The 23,402-nt window shown below is 34.3% G+C and overlaps 2 protein-coding genes and 1 long non-coding RNA gene across 4 annotated transcripts; 2 read left to right on the top strand and 1 right to left on the bottom strand.

Moving 5' to 3' along the window:
* Window positions 1-1,364: 1,364 nt before the first annotated feature.
* LOC11434240 (pyridoxine/pyridoxamine 5'-phosphate oxidase 1, chloroplastic) lies at window positions 1,365-7,943 on the top strand. 2 transcript variants are annotated; one of them, XM_003602915.4, is made up of 14 exons: window positions 1,365-1,653; window positions 1,747-1,917; window positions 1,992-2,030; window positions 2,204-2,371; window positions 2,482-2,587; window positions 2,879-3,048; window positions 3,190-3,432; window positions 3,612-3,700; window positions 4,481-4,531; window positions 4,629-4,719; window positions 6,616-6,720; window positions 6,806-6,876; window positions 7,059-7,154; window positions 7,699-7,943. In XM_003602915.4, exons 1-14 carry the CDS (start codon window positions 1,495-1,497, stop codon window positions 7,763-7,765), a joined length of 1,626 nt encoding a protein of 541 aa, XP_003602963.2. In that variant the 5' UTR covers window positions 1,365-1,494; the 3' UTR covers window positions 7,766-7,943. The 2 variants fall into 2 exon arrangements, with proteins under 2 accessions (XP_003602963.2, XP_024635942.1); XM_024780174.2 differs by having other exon boundaries at window positions 1,513-1,653; window positions 1,736-1,917.
* A 7,925-nt stretch (window positions 7,944-15,868) lies between these two features.
* LOC11435177 (transport inhibitor response 1-like protein) lies at window positions 15,869-19,319 on the bottom strand. The gene is made up of 3 exons (XM_003602912.4): window positions 18,685-19,319; window positions 17,494-18,019; window positions 15,869-17,396 (listed from the first exon to the last, which is right to left on the bottom strand). The coding sequence occupies exons 1-3, from the start codon at window positions 19,185-19,187 to the stop codon at window positions 16,641-16,643; spliced, it is 1,785 nt and encodes a 594-aa protein (XP_003602960.1). The 5' UTR covers window positions 19,188-19,319; the 3' UTR covers window positions 15,869-16,640.
* A 295-nt stretch (window positions 19,320-19,614) lies between these two features.
* On the top strand, window positions 19,615-19,976 carry LOC120579752 (uncharacterized). The gene is made up of 2 exons (XR_005645492.1): window positions 19,615-19,673; window positions 19,878-19,976. It is a non-coding gene; the product is annotated as an uncharacterized lncRNA (long non-coding RNA).
* The last annotated feature ends 3,426 nt before the right edge of the window (window positions 19,977-23,402 follow it).

Below are 23,402 nucleotides of genomic sequence, written 5' to 3'. Positions count from 1 at the left end.
AAGACAGCAGGCTAGCCATCCTCTCCAGGAGCCTTATGAGGGCTCATGTCAAATAAATCTCTTTTGCACTCATTTAGTTGGATAATAGCACTAAGTCTTTCTTGTTGTTCCTCCACAACATTCGGATATGTGGTCCAAGAAACGATATAATCACGAATAGGAGTATCTTCTTTAAACAAGTTTGTATAGAAATTTTGAACAAGATTTTTCAAACTATCTGGTTCATCAACCCAATCACCAAAGTCATCTCGAAGAGACATAATTTTATTTTTACGCCTTCTAATGATTGTTTTGGCATGATAGTACTTTGTGTTCCGATCTCCATCTGCGATCCACTTGCTACGAGACTTTTGAAACCACAAACATTCTTCTTGGTAAAGGGTAATCGCAAGTTGCTCTTGAAGATCCTTTTCAAGTTCCTCAAGGAAATGACTATACCCATAATTTTGACTGTTTTGAATCTCATTTAACCTAGCCAAAAGCTCCTTCTTTCTTCTAAAAATATTCCCAAAAGTGTCATGGTTCCAATCTTTCAACTGAGGGGTAAGGTTAGAAATAGTGTGAAGCAAGTCGGAGCCTCTTCCCCATTTCTCACGCAAAAATCTATGAAAATCCTTATGAGTGATCCAGGCCGCCTCGAACTTGAAAGGACAATTACCCTTATATGTTTTGTTTTAGGTATAAGTCTAGGAAGAAGAGCTTAGTTGTATTTAGCTACTGTATTTTTTAAAAGTAAAAATAAAAATTGCTGCTGTAGTTTTTTAAAACGACATATAGCCATTAGTTTTTTCTTTTTTAATTTCCAAATGGCCTAAGTTGAGATCGAACATTCAACCTTTTTATTACTTTATTCCTTAATTCAACTACTTCAATAAAATCATTTTTTTTTTTACAAACAACTTGGTAGTTACAATTTTATCTCTTAAAACAAATAATTGAAAAGTTTATGTTTTAAACTTCGATCTCTACATATTCTATCAATTAAGTATACTCATAATTATTAACTCAAAATTATTCAAAAAAATAAAAAATTATCAACTCAAAAAACTATTTTTATTGAAAACCCGATATTCAATCCCAATGGTGGATTAATCCGAAGGTCTATTTCCGGTCCATTTGCAATTAATTCACCAGCATATCTCTCTTTCTTATTTTTTTTATCAAATATAGCTTAGTGGTTAGCTCACACAATTTAATTATGGTCCTACATATAAAAATATAATATCTCTACCAACTGAACTAAGTTCAGGGATCACAAGCATATCTCTTTATTTATTCATTCTTGTCGGTTGTCAATTAATTAGTAATGAACATTAGTAAGCAACTAATGAATATACCGAAAATAATCAACTAGTTAGTTAGTTAAAATTGTTAAGAAAGTTGGGTATTTGTTGACGGATAAGAAAAAGCCAACAATGCAATCTAGAAAAAGCGATTCTGGTTGTAAAATTGAAGTGTAACATTAGTGAATAGTGATGAAATGCAGAAGCTGAGATGCGTTCGTTGATGGTACAATTATATGGAAGAAGAAGAAGCATGATATTGACATTGCCATTCATATCCCCATACAACATTACCAATTCACCTTCACTCATTCATAACCACAATTATTTCTCTACTAATCACAAACCTCCCTTTCTTCAATTCTTCTCCGTAACTAATTTATCTCCTTTTACTTAATTAATTACCTCTAATTATCACTAATCAAATCAATTAAGTTAGTTTTAATATTTAGTTTCGTTTCAGGGTATTCTTCTCAGGCCTACAATTGGATCATTTTCTACCACAATCACTTCTTCGTCTAAAACCATGTCTAATTTCGATTCCGACTCAGTCACTTACCTCAAACAACAAGAAGCTGTTGAGATTGATGAAACACTCATGGGTCCTCTTGGCTTCAGCGTCGACCAACTCATGGTTAGTTAATTCATCTTCATCACCTTCCAACCTTTCTTCATTTTTATCTTAACTCTTTCCATTTTCAATTTCAGGAATTGGCTGGTTTGAGCGTCGCTACTTCCATATATGAGGTATGATACTTTGGCAGTTTTGGAGTATCGTGGCTTCTGAGATGGATATGTTATAAGTTGTTTCCACACTTTCACAGTTGCTTATATGTAGATAAATTCAAATGAGACAATCCAAATAGGCCGTTAATATAATTCAATCATGAAAGTTTCTTTGAATGTTTTTTCTTTTACAGGTTTACAAACCGGGCGAGTATAGTCGTGTTCTTACTATATGTGGTCCTGGTAACAATGGTGGTGATGGTCTGGTGGCTGCCCGTCACCTGCATCACTTTGGTTATAAGCCTTTGGTCTGTTACCCAAAGCGTACCCCCAAGCCTCTATATGCTGGGTTAGTTACTCAGGTACTGTGAGAAGATTTAGAATTATTCCTATATCACCTTGCCTTTTCTTTCTTTCTTTTGTTTTAATGAGTAGCTGGAAATCTTATATGAGATATTGATATTATACGTAGCTTGAAGCATTGTCAATCCCTTTCTTGTCGGTGGAAGATCTACCATCAGATTTCTCCAAGGACTTTGACATTCTAGTAGATGCCATGTTTGGATTCTCATTTCATGGTACTTTTATATTTATGCATAATTGTTTGTGATCCTTGTATATCTATTTCATTCTCGCCAATCTTATGAATCCTGGTTACAATTATGAACATAGTTTGAAACATTCTCACCAAATCCAAATCCAAATCCATTTTTATACTTTGGAGTTTGGACTCATTTCACAAAGTTATTTAAATCAAACATGTTTTGTCTGTTATCAACACAGGCTCTGAATTCTGAATCATTTTCTAAGTTTTTGAACAAATAATTTCATTTGACATTATTTGAATTTGTTATTTTCTAATTGTCCAGGTTCTCCAAGGCCTCCCTTTGATGATTTGATCCAAAGATTTATTTCTTTACGTAATAATCATAATCAAATTGGCCAAAAAAGACCGGTTATAGTCTCTGTGGATATTCCTTCTGGGTGGCATGTTGAAGAGGGAGATGTTAATGGCACAGGAATTAAATCTGATATGTTGGTATGTATCCAGGATATATATCTGTTTCATTATTTGTTTATTTAAACATTGGAATTTAGATATAATATCTTAAGATATTTCGTTCAGCTATAAATTGTGTTTCTAATGAGACAGACCCACTGATATACCGAGCTTTTTTAGATCTCTTTGACCGCACCAAAATTCTGTGCAAAGAAGTTTCGCGGCCCTCACCACTTTTTAGGAGGTAGATTTGTCCCACCTGCTATTGCTGAAAAGTATAAGCTTATACTTCCACCATATCCTGGAACATCTATGTGTGTCCGAATTGGAAAGCCTCCTCAAATTGATATTTCAGCTCTACGAGAGAACTATATCTCTCCAGAATTTCTTGAAGACCAGGTGGAGGCAGACCCCATTAATCAGGTAATGTTCATGTAAAACATACTGTTACAGAGTTGTTGTTGCCCTTCCTTTTCCCTGTTGGTAGTTAATGACTTGAGTATGATCTAGTTCAATTTCTCATTTCAAGTATTTTTGAGTACTATGGTTTTAACGGCTATGACTACTTGTCAATCTAAATCTGTTGTATTTATTACCCGCAGTTCCGTAAATGGTTTGATGATGCGCTGGCTGCGAGTTTGAAGGAACCAAATGCTATGGCCTTGTCAACTGTAGGAAAGGATGGAAAACCGTAAGATCAGCCTCTGTTATTTTGTTAAAATACCTTTTGTCTTCAAGATAACTAGGCTCTTGTATAGTGATAGATCATTATCGGTGTATTTTAGGAGAATAAGAGCCAGACCCAGTCTGGTAGACCTGATTAGTTATTTTATAATTTGTTGCAGGATAGTAATGTTTTTGCTGTGGCAGTTACCTGTGTAGTTATAACCTTATAGATGTAGTCATGTAAAGATATAGGGGGTGTTTGTTCTTACAGTTTGTGTAGTCTTTGAACGAGGAAACTCCTTGTAAGGGGAACCTTGTGTTCTGGTGTAGTAAGAGCTTAACTCTGATTTGTACCAGAATATTTCAAAAGCCATATTTTCCTAACTCTGTGCCTGCGCTATTGGTTATGTAAGTTAGTTGTACCCAGTCTAGCAAGGTCTTTTTATTTGTTTTTATTAGTTGTATGATGGGCATGTATTTGGTGCGGTAGTTATTTGAGTGATTATGGAAGCTACCTGTGTAGTTAAATGTATGCATTTACAGAAATTGTGGTGGTGTCTCTTCTTACGGTTTGTGCAGTGTTTGAACTCTGAAGGTTGAAGTTAGGGGTAAACCCTGTGTGCTGGTGTATTATTGTAATGAAAACTATGATCAATTGTCATATTGTCCTAATTCTGTGTTTGAATTCGAGTTTATATAAAATGAATTTCTTTATTTTTTATGATGGTATAAAACAAATTTCTATCCCACCATATATGTGTAATATTGGAACATTTCCAAATTAATGTACTTCAATTGGCTGCAGCTCATCACGGATCGTATTGCTAAAAGGCTTTGACAAGGATGGATTTGTGTGGTCAGTATCAGTCTTCTATTTAATGTTAGAATTTCTTTGGCAATACTATTAGGAAAATTGGTTATTTGTGTTCACCTACTGCAATATTTTTGTACAGGTTCACAAACTATGAAAGTCAAAAGGGACGTGCGTTATCTGAAAATCCACATGCATCAATTCTTTTTTATTGGGATGGTTTAAACCGACAGGTGACTATTGTTTTCATTCTAGCTTGCCATATCTTCAGATTGATTTGTTTGTAAATAGATCAGTTGGCATTAATTTTTCATGCAAAGGAGTATTGTGTCTTCTCCAGGGAAGCTAATGGCCACAGCATGCCATAATGTACTTTCCTAGGATATAAATCGAGGATAAGAAAAATATTTAACAGTTATAACTTCTGAAGAGAGAGGGGTAACCTTGGCGCAACTGGTAAAGTTGTTGTCATGTGACTTAAAGGTCACGGGTTCAAGTCCTGGAAACAGCCTCTTGTGTAAAAAACAGGGTAAGGCTGCGTACAATACACCAATAATGGTGGGACCCCTTCCCGGACCCTGCGTATGCGGGAGCTTTAAGTGCACCGGTTTGCCCTTTTTTTTTTATAACTTCTGAAGAGAATGTTCAAGATTGTTTGTGGAGATTAAAATTCTCTCAGATGATATAACTTGGGATTTGGAATATCTATTATCAACCTCATATGTGCAGCTTGCTGCATCCATTAAAATATCAAGTACCGTGAGATATGTCCGGCCAAAGAAGTGATACAATAATGCTCTGTGTGAGTGGTTAGTTAGAAATGAAGCTGTAAATAGGAGAATAGAGTTGAGGTAGGGCGGCTGTCAAATTTGAGAATTAGGGTGGGAGGCTCCTGGTTCCTTGAATTACCTAGGTGTGTGGTATTTTATCAGTTTCATTCATTGCAAAGAGAAATAGAGCCCATTCTTCTCATTTTTCTGTTGCATTCTTTTTCTTTCTCTTGTATTCTGGTTCCAGTTCTAATACATAGAAAGACATATTCTGGTATTGTGGGAACTGATTTTTTTTATTAAAAAAGAAGTTCCGGTGCTTACACTACCTTTACCTTAATTCATGGGGAACCTTATCACCTCTATTAAAAATATTAAGATTGGCCTTTTGGGCATTTTTCGAAGATTCGGTTCCTGAAGGTCTTGATTTCGTAATGACATGTATTGATTTGCTTTTCATTTTTTTGAAGTCTGAATACATAAAATTGTTTTTTATATTAAATAAATCTTGTTCAGACAATTGAAAATATTAGTAATGAAATTATTGTGCAATTTTATTTAATCTGTGGTGAGGGAAGTGAAATGTATAACTGCTGTCTTCTTATTTTTGTAATACTCTTCTATGCAACGAAATAATAAACCCGGTTGACCTTAATCCTTATGTAGTATCTTTTATTTCAGCTACTACTAATCACATTTAATAACTCATACTACAGAAAATTTCCAATTTCTTAAAGTGAAATAGAGCTAGGAACACACTCTCTAACACACACATTCCATACCCAGTAGAAGAAAGTTTGTTAGGATGTGTGTGTTAGAGAGTGTGTTTAACCAAGAGAGTGTGTTGCTAGCACTTCTCTTTAAAGTGATCTTTTTACTTAACTGTTTTCAGCTAGACATGACCTATATCTTAGGACACTGGCAAAAGAACTTAACCAAGATGAAATCAAGTGCGTCTGCTGTAGAAATTGATTATTTTATGTGTTCTTGTTCTTTTGCATTTGCTGACTTGTTTTATTGGTAATGAAATAATAAAGAAACAAAAATTTATATCTCTTTCCATCCATATTATTATTATTTTCAACTTCTCTGAAAAAGTACTTAGAAAAAGTAAATCAAAATGCATTAGTATTACTTCCAAAAAAAGGTTTTGTGCAAAATATTTAGTTATTCTTATTGTGAGTTTGTGACCTCACAAAGCTGGATATGTAACAAGAAACATCTGACTTAATATTGCAAACTTCATGTTACTCTGCTTTTCGGAGGCTTTTTTCATAACTCGTTGATAATCACAATACTTAAGAGCAGTATCCAGCAATTTAATGTTGCTTCACTTTTTGTTGCCTTTTTTTTTTCTAGGTACGTGTGGAGGGGTATGTTCAGAAAGTTTCTGATGAGGAATCAGAACAGTATTTCCATAGCCGTCCTAGAGGTAGTCAGATTGGAGCAATAGTCAGCAAGCAGGTCTGCTTCATTCTAACTAATCTCGTTGTTATATATAGAAATTAATGTAAACTTATATTTTCAATTTCAATTTCTTGATCATTAGAGTACTGTAGTGCCTGGTAGGCATGTTCTTCACGAGCAGTACAAAGAGCTGGAACAAAAATATGCTGATGGGTAAGTTATTTGATCAGATCATTTTGACTCGATAATTGAAAACTTTCTTCTTCTGTAACTCCCCTTGACCTGGACTTCGGACATCTGATTAGCTCTTGTTTCATTTGGCCAATAAATTTCTCATTCTACCTCTTGTTAAATCAAGGAAAGCTAGAAATAATCCATATATTTTCTGCTTGCAGAAGTGTGATCCCTAAACCTAAAAACTGGGGAGGATACAGGCTAACACCAAATCTTTTTGAATTTTGGCAAGGACAGAAATCTCGCTTGCATGACAGGTGGTTGCTCCCCCGTTTATGATAGCTTGTTTGTTTTTTGAATATTCTGTTTTAACATGTATGAAGCCAAACCATGTGTGTATGACAACTTACAGGTCAGCATAGATTCGTTTTTCGCTACACTGTTTGTGTGTCATGCCAGCAAAGTTGATATATATATATATATGACTATGATAGCACTATACATATATGAATATGACAATTTTTACTTTAAAAGGCTTGTTATTTATTATTTTCCCCAGATATTCAGCTAATTAAACAAGTTTAAGGGGGTTATACCAAAACAATTCCCTGTCAGACTTTTGCTACGTCTTTCTTGCCTCATTAGTCTTTCTTAATGTTGCGCCTTACCTCATGATTATTTAAAACTTTTTTTGGGCATACTAATGAAGTATTTAAGATTTCCTTTCCTTAGAGCATTTGAAATCCTAGTTAAAGGAAAGGAGTATCCTTTCGTCGTTTACCCTACAGCAATAGTATTCCGTGTGAGGTAAATTTTCTTTGAAAATTTCTGATTGATATTATATGCATGTCTAATTGACAGGTTGCAATACGTTCCCCATGATATAGATGGAAAAAAGCAATGGAAGGTTGAGCGGTTGGCTCCCTGATAATTTTACTTATTTTTCAGTGTGATGAGTTTGCAGTTTCATTGGGATAATGCAACGCATTGTATGTATACAAATCTGAAATAAATCATTCAATTGATATTATCATATGATCATGATATGCTTCAATTATTAGTTAACCTGATTCTGTTTAGAAATGGTGAGTATGCGGCGTATAACAGTGTCACACGGTCCTAATTTTACAATGTATATTATTTATTCACATAATTTACTTTGATCATATATTTTTTTTAACTAATACAAATGTTAGCATGTAAGTTTTTGTTTGATTTTTCTCAATGAATATTTTTAAAATATCAAATTTTTATAATTTTTTATCATAGAGAATTAAAGATATTAATGGTCGAAGTTGTGTATTAACATGTGTAAAGGGTTGACTGCCACATGTATTTAGGAAGGGATGGTGTAATTATTCTCTTAGGTAACTGGTATGGTAAGTTGTTACACTTTCATGCATCCCTCGTAATTGGAATCTGCCTAACATCTCTTAGCCACTTGCAATCCCCGGATATTCCGGATTAGATGGGGTTATGCCTTTTTTCTGCTCATCTAATACTGTTAGTTGTCATGTATATGGATCCTAAGATCCCAAAATGGAGGGTGAATATGAAGTAAATTTACTGGCTGCACTTAGCCTCTATCTATCATTTATATTCAGTGAACAACAAAAATAGTTCCTGTTGAATGTGTGAGTGCAATGCTTGTTGTTTTGAATGCATACATCCAAACTGATGTTAACCGTGTATATGTTGATTTGGTTAAGGAAATGGATTGTGCTCAGCCATGAATTTACAACCAATGAATTTCCTAAATTTTCAGGCTTTATCTCCTTTTGACTATTTTTGAGGCTAATTTGATTCATTTCAAGCTAAAGTTACTTAAATTGGATACCGAGTTTTCAAACAAAAAAATCAAACTAAAGTGACCAACTGATGACATCACCTTCTATAAAAGAAAAAAACTCCAATGATTGGAATTCAAGACGTTGTTGTTACATGTCATGTTTGAGAGTATGAAGTTAAGATGGGACGGAATTTAAAGTCAAGAGTTGAGATTTGTAATGGTTCTAAAGGAGTTGCTATTTCAAATCAGGCACCTGATAAGAAAAGGTTTTGATGAGATTTGAAGTTATGTTCTAGATATTTTATTAGTGGGGAAGTTGTTTGATCCAACTGATGAATTATTAGCGTTGGGAATTAACTAGATCATGGTTCTGTTAGAAGAGCAATTTAAGACGGTGACATCAACATCAACTTTAAGACCACCATTCATGGAGGATGGTCCCTACTCCATCAAGTTTGAGATCCCTATAAAATTCTTAGGGGCTAATGATGTGTTTGCTTTTCTCAAATTAATGTGTATAGGACTGCTTCCCCTACTCCATTCACTTCTTCGATAATTATTTACCAATATTTAGTGGAGTTTTTCTTTGAAGGCGAGTTTTAGCATGGGTCAATTATGAAACTTAGATCAATTTTATTTTATTTGCTATTAGTTGTCTACCCTGCATTTTTATATTCTAATTTATAGCCATGTTTATTTATAATATATCAATTTTAATTTTAATTTAATGGGGACTAAAATATTTTGAAAGGACAAAAACATGTCACTTTTTATAAGAACTAAAAACAAAATTTATTATATTTATAGGGACAAAAAATTTTAATCCCATTAAATTAAAATTAAAGCTACATGCTAAAAAAATTTAGAGGGACAAAAACATGTCACTTTTTTTAGAAGAACTAAAAACAAAATTCGTTATATTTATAAGAACCAAAAATATATTTAACCCTAATTAATATTACAAAGTTTTGTGGAAGGGATTAATATTACAAAGTTAGATACAAACTAAATTTACGTCATATTTAACCCTGATTTATTTCTTTATAAATAATGTAGTAAATATATATTTACGTCATATTTTTTTTTTTAGCCCAGATTTAAACATGTCTACGTTTTCAAATTAAAAAAATTAATGAGCTGGACATATTAGATTTTTAAACGGGAGATTAAAAAATAATGTATCTACAGTTCCCGTGAGCATAGCTCAGTTGGCAAGGACATGCATTATTATGTAGGGGTCGGGGTTTAAACCCCAAACTTCCCACTTATTCACCTTGAAAAATCTAAATTATAGTCAGTAGGCAATATGACAAAAAAATCAAAAATAATGTATTTACAAGTAAATTAATTTGAGTCAAATTATAATTGAGTAGAGCTATAAATTGGAATATAAAATGCAGGATGTACATGTAACAGCAAATAAAACAAAATTGATTTAAGATGGGGCAATTGTGAAATTGCCCCATGCTAAAACTCGCCTTCTCTGAACCACATTTTTTTTCATAATAATTCGAATTCAGTTTTATTTAAACAAGTGTAATGTGATTGATGTCTTTAATTTCGAGTCAGTATTTTTTTAATACTATTTAATTTAATATTGCCTTAGTCTCCATTCCTATATATAAACAATATTTGCATCTAATAAAAAGGTGCTTAGATATAGAGACGAAAGGAGTAATTAATTACATACTAACATTATTTAAAAAAAATTACATACTAACATTGTAAACAAAACAAAAAAGCAAAGATATTCAAAATCATATGATATCATTATGCAACTTTTACACAAATATCTATCGATAATTTAACAGTTATTTATATTCAGGGTCATATTAACTTATACATTAAGTGTACATGTTAAAGAACCCACAAATTATAGTAATTATGTTTTGAAAACAACAACTTTTAACTCTTTAAAGAATGGAACACATTATTTTTAATATGAAATCCTTATCTTTACCACATTAACAAGTGCTCTAAGGTATAGTTAGCATTTTTCTTGCATTTAAACGTGTGAGTTTTGATCTAGGTTTTTTGAAATAAAAATCATATATATGAAGTACTAGGTGCCATAATTACCCTTTAAAACGAAAACAAAGAAGTCTTGTACATTGCACAAGGACACTGAAGCAAGGGATGATGCTACTTTATTTTTTGAAAACTTTTTCTTTACTATGATTAACCTTTCAAGGGCCTAAATAAACAACTTATCTATAAGGATTCCGACAAGAAAATTGATTTTTTTTTTTACAATGAATACTTCCTATTGACACAAGTAAATGATATTTTTACCCTCAGCGGCAGTTAACAACCGTTAACTTAAGTGCAGACAATTAACTGCCGCTGGCTTCCAGCGGTTGTTGTGTTCGTGATAAATTCAAGTCAGTAGTCATAATTTCAGACACTCACTCCATCATCACCATCACCATCTTTCTCTCAAATTTTCACTCTCTCTCTCTAAAAACACTACCAAATCATCCAAAAAAAATTCCACTAAATCAAGGTAAGTTATCACTTATGCTATTGTCATATATTTTAGTTAGTATATGTGTTTATATGTTTATAATTTTAGTTGTTGTTTAATTATTAAAGTTTGAATTTTTGTTTTTAATATAGTTATGTTGTAGATCTGAAATGCTATTAACATATATTATGAATACCTGTTATAATGAAGTTATATTGCTTTATTTTTTTTATTTTTTTTTTTTATTTTTATAAAATTTTTAAGGTTTGTTTAGGATTTTTAGGGTTTATGTCAAATTTTCACTACAAGTGTTTGAATGAGTTTTTCATTGATTATTTTTAATTTCTAATTGTGTAGATTTGAAACAATGGCCGGGTGGATCGAAGTTCATGCACAATTCAACAGCGGAGAACCTCAGAGGTTGAAGGTTCGGTGCCTTGGTGTAACGTTAAGAGGTCTCAAGGATGAACTGACTGAATTCAACCAAGGAGTCAACCCCAGAGACACAAGGAGGGTGGAACACGTTCGGTATAAACATCCAACGCTCGACGAGTGGAGAGTATCATTCACTTGGGTGGAATTAACGAACGACGAAAACGTGACGAGCATGTTTTGGGAGCACAACATGTTCTAGTGGATCGATATGCGGGTGACGTTGCTGAGATCAACTTAAGATATCATCAAAAGTTTGATTCCGCCAGAAGATCGTCATTAGGTACGGAATGAATGCACCTTCTAGCTACAACAATTGTCTTCCTTTGAATGTGGTAGTTCAAACTTGCCAAACGGCATGACTCCAATGTTCGACCGACATTCCCATTGTTCCTGTCAAAAGATTAAGTTCTTGTTAGGCCGGTTTAAATGAAGGTATTGAAGTGTCGATGAATGGACCTCATTCTTTTGACATTTGAATACCGTCATTTAAACCAAACCTAACAAGAATTTAATCTTTTAAATGGAACTATGGGAATGTCGGTCGAACATTGAAGTTCTGCTGCTTTGCAAGTTTGAATTTACCTCATTCAAAGGTAACACAATTGTTGTAGTTGTAAGGTACAAACGTTCGGTATAAACGTCCAACTGCAACAATTGTCTTCATTTGAATGGGGTAATTCAAACTTGTTAAACGGCAGGAATCCAACATTCGATAAGCATCTTGAATAATGGTATCCAAGTGTCAAGGAATGCACCTCATTCTTTTGACACTTGAATACCATCATTGAAGATATTCATCGCATGCTGGAGTCCTGCGGTTTAGCAAGTTTGAATTTGCCCCATTCAAGGGTAAGATAATTGTTGCAGTTGCAAGGTACATTCCGTAATGTAATGTAATGCAATGTAATGTGATAACATATATAGTTGAATATGCATAATACATGTTGTTTTGAATGGAACAATAATTATCTTATTTATTCACTTTTCGAATTTATTTATTTATTACGCAATTTTAATTAGTTGAATTCACGTTAGATTTAATTAGTTTTTATTCGAATACGCAATTATTCAAAACGCAAATTTAATCGAAATTATTCCAAATGCAATTTTAATATAAATTATTCAAAACGCGAATTTATTCAAAGTACCAATATGTCAAGCAAAATGTACCATAAAAAAAAACATAAAAAAAGATCCAAAACAATTAGATATTACAACTCATTACATTCAATCATCTTCCTCATCACACAAGTCAATTGGGTTGTCCTCGATAGTCCCTGGGGGCACCCTGCTTTTGGCTGAGGATCAAATATCATGTCCTCCCGCTCCTCCGCAACCTCGAATGATTATACACCAGCACCTTCGAATCCTTCTTTTTGATGGATCCATCACATGTGATTCCGTGTCATGTCATCAGTGATTTTTCTTTCTTCTTGTCGTCACCCTCCTTCTTCTTGTTCAACTCAATGTTTCCCTGATTCTGAGACATATCTACGTAAACAAATCGGCGATCAAAACCTACATCATATCGTAACAATTCTACAATAATTTATCAAAACCTAAACTAATCCTAAAAATTATACCGTAACTAATCGTAATAATTCTATCACAAATTCATAACAACAAAATTTCATAATAAACCTAAACTAATCGCAACGATTATACAACAATTCATCTAATCATAAAAATTCTGCCATGATTTCATAACAATTATACAATTCTAACAATCTAAACAATTCTAACCTAAACCTAACAATTCAAACAACCTAAACTATCAGAACATCATAAAATTAATAAACTTCTATAATCGCAATTTAACAAAAAAAAACTAATAAATCAATCACAAAATAGCAATGTAATAGGATGGTAACAACTTACTTGATTTTGTGAGCGTAATTGATGTTGAATCCGCAACAATTGGGAAAAATGGCACCTCTTGATCTTCAATCCGCAACAATGGAGTTTTAGAAACTCCTATGTTGTTCTGTTCATATAACATAAAGCAACGACAGTTAACAACCGCTGGAAGCCAGCGGCAGTTAACTGTAGGCGCACAGCCTAAGGGTTATTAACTGCCGCTGGGGATAAAAGCGTCATTTACTTGTGTCAATAGGAAGTATTCTATGTCAGAAAAGCAATTTTCTTCCGACAATCAAACTTGATTGGTGTCCTAACTGATTTACTTGTTTATGGACAGGAGCCCTTTAGTATTATTAGTGCAGGTCTCATCCATTCAATTGACAACATAGTCAACACTTATGCTTATGGTGCACACATCACGTGGTTCTTCTACTGGGAAAAATTCATGTCCCACATCGGATAGATGAGAGACTCCTCACTTCATAAGTCAGTTTTGTGATGATGAGTTAGACTTCAAATTTTAACATGGTATCAAAGATTGTCGAATTCAAGGACCGCCTACCTATTCACACACCAAGCCCAAAGAATGATGGGCGTGAGGGGGTGTATTGGGAAAAATTCATGTCCCATATCGGATAGATGAGAGACTCCTCACCTCACAAGCCGGTTTTGTGACGATGAGTTAGACCCTAAATTTCAACATCTTCTTCATTTGTATGTTTTTGGATTGTTGTCAAAAATAAAGAGTGTGTTTGACGGGACAATTAGAAGTTTTATTTTATAGAAAGTAGAAGCATAGGACATTCAATATTATAATTAAATTCACTTCATTTTTTTTATAGAATAATTAAATTTTTCATTCTTAAAAAAAAAATTAGGGATCAATTTTTGTAAATTTAAAGGGACCAGTTTGCATTTTTTTTATAGGGATCAATTTGAAATTTTTGAATATGAATGGGGACCAGTAAAATTCAAAAAATAAATAGGCCTAGTCTGTAAAAAAGGTATACATATAAAGAAAAAATTGAAATTCATATTCTACAAAGTAAGGAAATAATTTCGAATTCTAAACTTTTAGATGGCATTTAAAATTTAGATATCTGAATTAACCATCTAAAATTATATTACCGTAAATAATTGTTTCGTCCAAACATACTCCAAGAGTATATTTAGATGAAGGTTTTGGAATGGGAGAGAGGATTTATTTTCCTTTTTGAAATTACGAATACCATAAAATCAAGTGTATACCAAACTTCAAAGCCATGAAACCAGCCTCCAAAGAATGGGTTGGTTTAGAGATAGTCGCCTCAGGAAGTGCTCCTACAAATAGTCAAAAAGATCCATTTACATTTCAATAGTGTGTGAACATTTTTCTTCAAAAAAAAATAGTGTGTGAACATTTCTTCAATGTGGCTCTCCAACAGTAGTTTATCAACACCGTTATCATTACTGATTTAAAAAATGCATGATTGTTATTATTTTTTATAAGATATTCTTGCATGAGCTCCTACCCAACACATTATTCTTACACCCGACCAATAGAGATATGACACATGTTATTAATTTAAAAAAAAAATGTGATTTTAATTAAGGAAATGGAGATGGTGGATGGTTCTTGTCGGTTAAAAGAAGTAGAAAAAGGTGAGAGAAATATTAAAAATAATGAAAAAAAAATTGACATTAATTTTTCTATTATTTTAATGAGGTGTTTGATTTTAACTGGTTGGATGTCAGAATGATGTGTTGGATAAGAGTTCCCGTAAGAATTTCTATGTGTGATTGTTATCGTTGCATTATAATAAAATATTACTTTATTTTTATCAAAATAAAATGTTAGTTAAGATGCACAAAGCTATGATATCTCAATCTATCAACGTAGATATAGCCCACATACTTTTTTAGCATTGCAGCACATTATAATTATTATTTTGACAAAAAAAAAACTCATTATAAGTATAATTATTTGGTATATCATCATTGGGTATGCGTTCTAATAGCAAAACTGTATACTGCATGTGGTAACCAACCAGATACCATCTTTTTTATTGAAAGATGGATTATCCCACAAGGTAAGGCACGATCATAATTCATAATCGATAGTTTTTCAACGCATCTAATCTAATTCTAATGGATATAAAATGAGAGCAGTGAAGGAGAATCATCATCCATCCTTGCCTAACTAAGATCATTATCACTCCCTATACCCATCAGCGCCGCGTCTACACTTTCATTGGCATTATATCAAACATTATCAAAAATTATACATATTTGGTAAACTTCTTATTCAATGTCATCATCAACATTATACCCACAAATTCGACTATCTTTTGTTCCTTTCCCGGTCAAATCATAGCTTTTGATGTCAAGTTTGCTTTGCTTTTACCATTCTGCAGCATGCTATATGGAATCAAAATGTGAGCACCTCACATACTGCTTAAACAATAATCAAGACCTTCAAAGTTCAAATCCATTGGAAGGCCCCGTTTTCACGCATATAATTAACGAACCATCTGAATTAATTGATCATTCTACAATCACAACAAGTGCATAGATACAGTCCCATAAATTGGCATTTATTAACCCTGCCACAATTGCTACAATAAAGTCAAAAATGATACGCTACAACAACACATTTTCTGTAAGAGATTGGGAGACAGATGCTAATTCTGTGATTTGATTCAAACCTCATACAGCTTAATCTAAGTATCATCTGAATCAAAATACACAGGCCAATTCCTTAATTTAGAAGTGAATAATTTTGCATTTCTGCTGGTATGGTTGAGAAGTAGAAGAATGTTGTCACTCTCCAATGCTTCAGCTCTGAATCTAATCCTCAATAGACCATCTACTTGCCCAACCACAACGAGACCAATAATGCTTACTAACTAATCCTCAGACACAGAGCACAGCTTGAGCAATCTAATTCTCTACAATCCTCAACTCTCATGGTTTCTTCATGATGAAATGAATAAAAAGAAAAAAGACATTCATTTTAACTACAATTATACAACACTGAATGGTCCAATGTCTCCAGGATTTCATTCTTCTGCTGCATCATCTAGGGCGACCCTCCCCATTTATCAATTCCCACCACACCCTCTTCCATTATGCAGACTCCAGAATAGTATCTCTGGTCAAGAAATCAACTGGTCATTTTACAGGACAAAGCTAACAAATTGTTGAATTTTCAAAAACTAATGAAGGATGGTAACAACTTTTGAAGCATCACTTCTTGGCTTGTTGAATTTTGGAAAACTAATTAAGGATGGTGACAACTTTTGGAGCATCACTCCTTGGCTTATCAAGAGACCGGTACATATAAAGTATATCGAAATCATCAACTGTGTCTTCATCAGTATTGATGACTTCCAATACGAGACGGGGCAGTGTTCGTGCAACTTCTTGGCAAGCTTGGCGTGTCAATTTACAGGAAGACATCCAGAGAAACCTCATGTTGTAAAAATGATGCAAACCAGAACGCAAAGCTCCATCCCCAAATGGACTATCCCTGATTTCAAGCTTTTGCAGATTATAACATCCATCTAGAACATACTTGAGCCCAGAGTCGGTGTCTCCAGCAAATGCAACTGATAGTGTCCTAATCATCTTCCCATACAACCCAATGTAACAAAAAGCTAGATCAGTCAATAAACCAGACACGGCAAGTCGAGTGAGCTTCTTACAATTCATAACAATAGCACCAAAACCCTCATCCATGGGTTGTTGAGTCAAAGCATCTGGCCTATATTGCCCAATTATACATAATCTAAACACCACAAGATCAGGGCAATTATGTGACATAGCTACCACGGCAGCATTTGTCATTCTTGTACAGAAAAACAAAATGGACTGTAATTTCCTACAGCCTTGAGAAATCGCTTCAAATCCTACCTCAGAAACCGGACCTTCTACTCCCTCCCTTGCATGAAGGGGGAAAACACGAAGCTCGCGCAAATCTTTGCAAGTTTCAGCTACTACCTGAAGACCCTCATCGAATATTGCATCAAGGACCTGCATAACAAAATAGCATAAAAGCAAACTTTAGTTTAGGGCAAAGCAAAACAAGACAATGAACATACAGAATGGCTCAAAAATAAGACATACATACCCAAAGGGTCTGTAGTTTATGACAACGAGAAACAATCGATTTGATTTGATCTGTATCAATATCAGCATAACTGAAATTCAATGATGTGAGATTAGCACAAACAGGATAAATGGCAGGGAGGTACTCAGGCAAAGTATCCCTGAATCCAGATAAAGAAACTAAGGACTTGGAAGCCGCAAATGGAGTCTCGTAAATTAGCTCATCATCCCCAACAACATTCATAGTATCTTCTGGTACAACAAAAGAACCCGTTCCAAGATGCGTTAGATGTGGTGCTTTATACATCAAGCGGTATAGTTGAGATAATTTAATGTGTCGATTCAATCTCAGCCTCTTCAGTGAAGGAGACCTAGCAACCAACCTCTCCAACGACTCAAAATTAATTGGCGAGTCAACGCAGTCAAAACCAAGAGATTCCAAATGGGTTTCACCCTCTGGAAAACATGATATCCAATCAAGTATTCCATCATAGTCGCTAACATTAACATCAACCATAGATTCCTCAAGATCAAGCACTCTCAGAAATCTGATCACAAAAAAATGAATAATTTTTTGTCAAGCAAGCCACAAACATTACAAAGCCATGATTCATTACCCTGCTTAGCTAAACGACTTACTTACGTGTTTATCACGTAAGTGCTTGTGTATAAACTATTTGTATTAAAAGAAGATAAAGTAAAGTTAAACTGTTTTCATAAGCTATTGTGATGAGCTTGTGAAAATAAGCTAGAAACAACTTATAACACGGACATGTTTGGATTGACTTATTTGAGCTTATCTACTTACTTAGTTTTGAGAGAACTTATGAGAACAGTTTATAACTTATATAAAAACAATTTATTTTATTTCATCTTTTGCTATAGAAACAACATATACATAAGCATTTATCAGTGCTTCAGCTATAAGTGGCAAATAAGTTGTTTATCTAAACAGGCCTCATTTCTATTCAGCGCTTATGCTATAAGCTGAAAATAACTGTTTAGTAGCTTTTTGGATTGGCTAATTTGAGCTTATCTACCGACATAAGTACGGTTTAGGAGATTGTTCATAAACTGTTTTAAGCTTATTTTCATAAGAAGTCCAAGATAGTACATTATAAACACTTGTACTATAAGCTGCAAAAAAGTTGGTTATCCAAACAGAGTCTTTTATGAAAGTGTATCAAGTAACTGCAAAGAGAAGGGTCACTACCTACACTTGCTGGCAACGGCAGCGAGACCAGGAGTTCCAAAACCTTCACAACAAACAAGAACAAGTTCTTTGAAACCCACAAACGAATCAGCAAGAAGAGAAAGATCATCATCAGTAACAGACATTCGCTTAAGATGAAACTTCTCAAGCCATGGGTATGCAGCAGCGAAAGTAGTGACCCACGGAGAGAAGTGGGCCCCCCAATCAACCGGCATCATATCGAAATCAGCGAACCGCGGTTTGCCTTTGATGGTGACGGACCGGATGCGGCTGAACCGGGATGTAGCACGGCGGGGGGAGACGGAGTAGCAATTTCCGATGAAGAGGTCGGATCTGGTGAGAGCTTCCGTGCGGTACCATGATTTGCAGACTAATGAGGCGGCGTTACGGTCGCGGCGGGAGGTGAGGAAGTGGAGGACGGTTTCGAGGACAATTTCGAGGACGTGGTCTGGGTTTTCCGATTGGAACTCCGGCGAGGGGTAGTTTGGGGTTTCTGTATTCATGATGATGTGGTTCTGTTCTGTTTGCTCCGTTAAAAGTATGGAACGGAATGTTTGAGGTAATGAGTGGGTGGTGTTGGTGAGCAGCTTGGCATTGGCAGGAGACTGAGCTATGAGTGTGGGTGTTATCTATCTGTGTCTATATATAGCTTCACCATTTATTGCCTATAACAAATGATATTTATTGTGTGAGAATTGCTGTTCCCACATATAGTTTGGCTGTGTCACACGAGTAAAATACCAAAATGCCCCTCGGCAGTTTGCTACCGAGGTTTTTAGGAACCGGCGGCAGTTAACTGCCGAAGTTTTTAGGACACCGGCGGCAGTTAAGTGCCGAGGAAAACCTCGGTAGTTAACTGCCGAGTAGAATGTTATAAGAACAGAACTTCATAGGAGTTTCCAAAACTCCATTGTTGCGTTTTTAATTTTTCAAGGTGCGATTTTGAGTCATTTGAAGCCATTAGAAGCCAATTTTAATCACAAAAACAAGTAAGTTTTTTGAATCCTATGCAATAGTTGCTTTGTGGTCGAATTGTATGTTATTTTTTGTTAAATTTCGATTATATAGGTTCGATTATATTGATTTGTTGATTTTATGATATGTTAGGATAGTTTAGGTTAGAATGGTTAGAATTGTTAGGATAGTTTAGGTTAGTGTAGGTTGAATTGATCGCCATATTTTTTTAAATGTAGATATGTCTCAGAATCAGAATCAGGGTAACGTTCACGATGATGAGACGAAAAAAGAAAAGTCACCTATGACATGGCATGGAATTGTTTGCGATGGTTCCGAAAAAAAGAAGGGTTCGAAGGTGCCGATGTACAATCACTCGAGGTTGAGGAGGAGCGGGAGGACATGCTATTTCGGTCCTCAACCAAAACAAGGTACCGCAGGGACTGTAGCGGACAAGCCGATTGATTTGTGTGACGAGGAAGAATGAATGTAATGGCTTTTAATGCCTAATTGTTTTGGATTTTTTTATGTTTTATTTTTGTGTCGCGCACATTTTGTTTGACATTATGGTATTTAGAATAAAATTGCATTTGGAATAAATAAATTTGAAAACAAAATAAGATAATTATTGTTCCATTCAAAACAAAATATATGTTATCACATTACATTGCATTTTACATTACATTCCGAAATTTACCTTCCAGCTGCAACAATCATCTTACCACTGAATGGGGCAAATTCAAACTTGCTAAGCAGCAGGACTCCAGTATTCGATAAGTGTAACATCCCGATATTTTATATATGTATTTTTATAAATAATTTTCTTGGCTTGCCACTTAGTTGTTCAACAATTTATTTTATGTGCGAGAAACTTTACAAAATCTTGACATTCTTTACTTTGGTTTATTAATTGAATCTGATTTCATCTATTTCATTTTTATTAATCAATTTGGTATGAAAAAAAAAAGTAGGATAATTATTTCTTAGATTATTTATATTTATTTTAATAAAATTCTTTGCTGCGGCATCTTTATTTTAAACTTATTTTAATATTTATTTATCAAGAGGATTTACATATATGGAGAAGTAATGACACGAGCAAAAATAATAGTGGGAAAGAATGAGCTAAAATGTAGGAAGTTAGTGCCATGAATTGGTCTACATGATTAGAACTACTTTCCTCCCTTTCCTAGTCATACGAACCACTATCCCCTATTTTCTCTCAACATTCACCTCTTACTTGATGTTAACCCACGTTTAGGTTTTGATTGAGTGGACTATCACTTAATTAGTTTATCAAGTCTAATTCACAACACAAAAATCACCTTGATCGTTTCTCAATCTCTCAAAATCGTGCTCCTTTCCAGTCTCCTATATCATCAGAATATTAAACCCATTTACACGTCTCTCTCCTTTGAAAATTGTATGCTCTCAAGTTAAACTGCTAGTAGTGCATAAATCTACTGCTTCAAATTCTCTCACTTTTCGCGTCAAGTTATAAAAGCAGTTAGAATTACATCAATCTCTCTCATTCCCTCACGTTTCACAAATGTCCCCTTTGATTGAGAAAAGAATTCGTAGAACAGTTAGATAGACATTGTCATAGCGGTTTCATTGGGTATGGACTGAGCGGAGTACAGACTGATGCATGTGCATTGAGGGTTTCACTAGGAGGTAAAGCGTTTGAGGTAAGGGCTTTTTTCCCCATACGTTCTTACTAAGTACTAGGATTATGTTATGAATTAGAGGTAGAGATTCTTGTCTGTTGAAAAGAACAAAACAACTAAAATATGAATTCATATGGTAAAATTTAACCTTTTATAAAAGTTATTAGTTTAATTATATTTTATATGATATCTGTATGATAATGTTTTGTGGAATGGCATTTTTCTATTCATATATGTTTTTGTGGTATTGTAAAGAAGTGTTAGACTTTGCTGATAAACTAAATAAATGAAAATATTTCAGTTTGGTCCATGTGGATGATGATGTGTTAATATCTGACTGTATTTGTCTATGAGTTTGCCTTCGTGGCGGGTTAATAATATATTTCTTTGTGGGGATAACATCATATTGCATTATTGTGCCTTAGTGGCGGGTTTTAGTGTGCATTTTCATGTTTGTGCATGGCATATGCATCTGTGTGGTGCCTTAGTGGCGGGATTTGCAATTATATTCTCTGTGGATGCCTTAGTGGTGGGAATTGCAATTATATTTCTGTGTGGTGCCTGTGTGGCGGGATATATCCGGATCATGTAGTATTTAAGAGCATGCGTTTTGCATATCATTGCATTGCATTGGGTCTGTTATACATCTGTCTGTTGATAAATGATTAAACTGTTGTATATATACAAAGGAAATGTGTATGAACTTTACCTTAAAGACTTAAATGTATTTTCTTATTTCTTTTTGATTGAGAAGTTTTGATACTATCTATTTTATGGCATTGTTCTTGTGCTTTGAGTATGAACCAATTTGGATAAGGAAATTGACCCTTACACTAACATTTTAGGTACCAAAGAAGAGATGATCTATGCTTTGAAGTTTTTGCTTGAAGTGCGTACGGGGGACGAAATTGGGTTTTTGATTGAATTGTAACTTTAGTAGTAATTATTTTGAAGGATATTAGTATAAGAGTTTTAATTACATTATGTTAAGAATTTTGTATAGGTTTTGCTAGAATATAATATAGATGAAATAAATAAATAGTAGTGTTTTTCAGAAAAGGAAAATGATTTAGGCGTAATGTCTTGGATCAAAATCTGGGGCGTTACAATAAGCATCTTGAACGATGGTATTCAAGTGTCAAAAGAATGAGGTGCATTCCTTGACACTTGAATACCATTGTCCAAGATGCTCATCGAATACTGGAGTCCTGCCGATTAACAAGTTTGAATTGCCCCATCCAGGGTAAGACAATTGTTGCAGTTGGAATGTGCATTCCAACCTCAACAATTGTGTTACCTTTGAATGGGATAAATTCAAACCTGCAAAATAACAGGACTCAAGCATTTCGCCAAACACCTCATGTTTTCCCTTTGAAAATAATAAATTTTTGTGAGGCTTGCTTTAGATGATGGTATTCAAGTGCCACCGAATTGAGGTTCAATCCTTGACACTTAATACCTTCATCTAAACCAGCATAACAAAAATTTAATATTTTCAAAGGAGAAACATGAGGTGCTTGCGAAATGCTTGAGTCCTGTTGTTTGACAAGTTTGAATTACCTCATTCAAAGGAATACAAATGTTGTAGTTGGAATGCACCTTACCCTAACTAATGACGATCTTGTGGCGGAATCAAACTTTTGATGATATCTTCAGTTGATCTAAGCAACTTCACCCGCATATCGATCCACTGGAACATGCTGTGCTCCCAAAACATGGTCGTCACGTTTTCGTCGTTCGTTAATTCCACCCAACTGAATGATACTCTCCCCTCGTCGAGTGTTGGACGTTTATACCAAATGTGTTCCACCATCCTTGTGTCTCTGGGGTTGACTCCTTGGTTGAATTCAGTCAGTGTATCCTTGAGACCTCTTAACGTTACACCAAGGCACCGAACCTTTAACCTCTGAGGTTCTCCGCCGTTGAATTGCGCATGAACGTCGATCCACCCCGCCATTGTTTTAAATCTACACAATAAGAAACTAAAAACAATCAATCAAAAACACATTATACATACACTCTAAAATTCATAAAAATAACCCTAAAATTATAAATCATATACTCTTACTAAAATAAAAAAATTTATATCATATAACA

The sequence above is a fragment of the Medicago truncatula genome, chromosome 3 (assembly GCF_003473485.1).
Source record: "Medicago truncatula cultivar Jemalong A17 chromosome 3, MtrunA17r5.0-ANR, whole genome shotgun sequence".
In the NCBI taxonomy this organism is placed as follows: domain Eukaryota; kingdom Viridiplantae; phylum Streptophyta; class Magnoliopsida; order Fabales; family Fabaceae; genus Medicago; species Medicago truncatula.
This window is presented reverse-complemented; position numbering and strand designations above follow the sequence as displayed.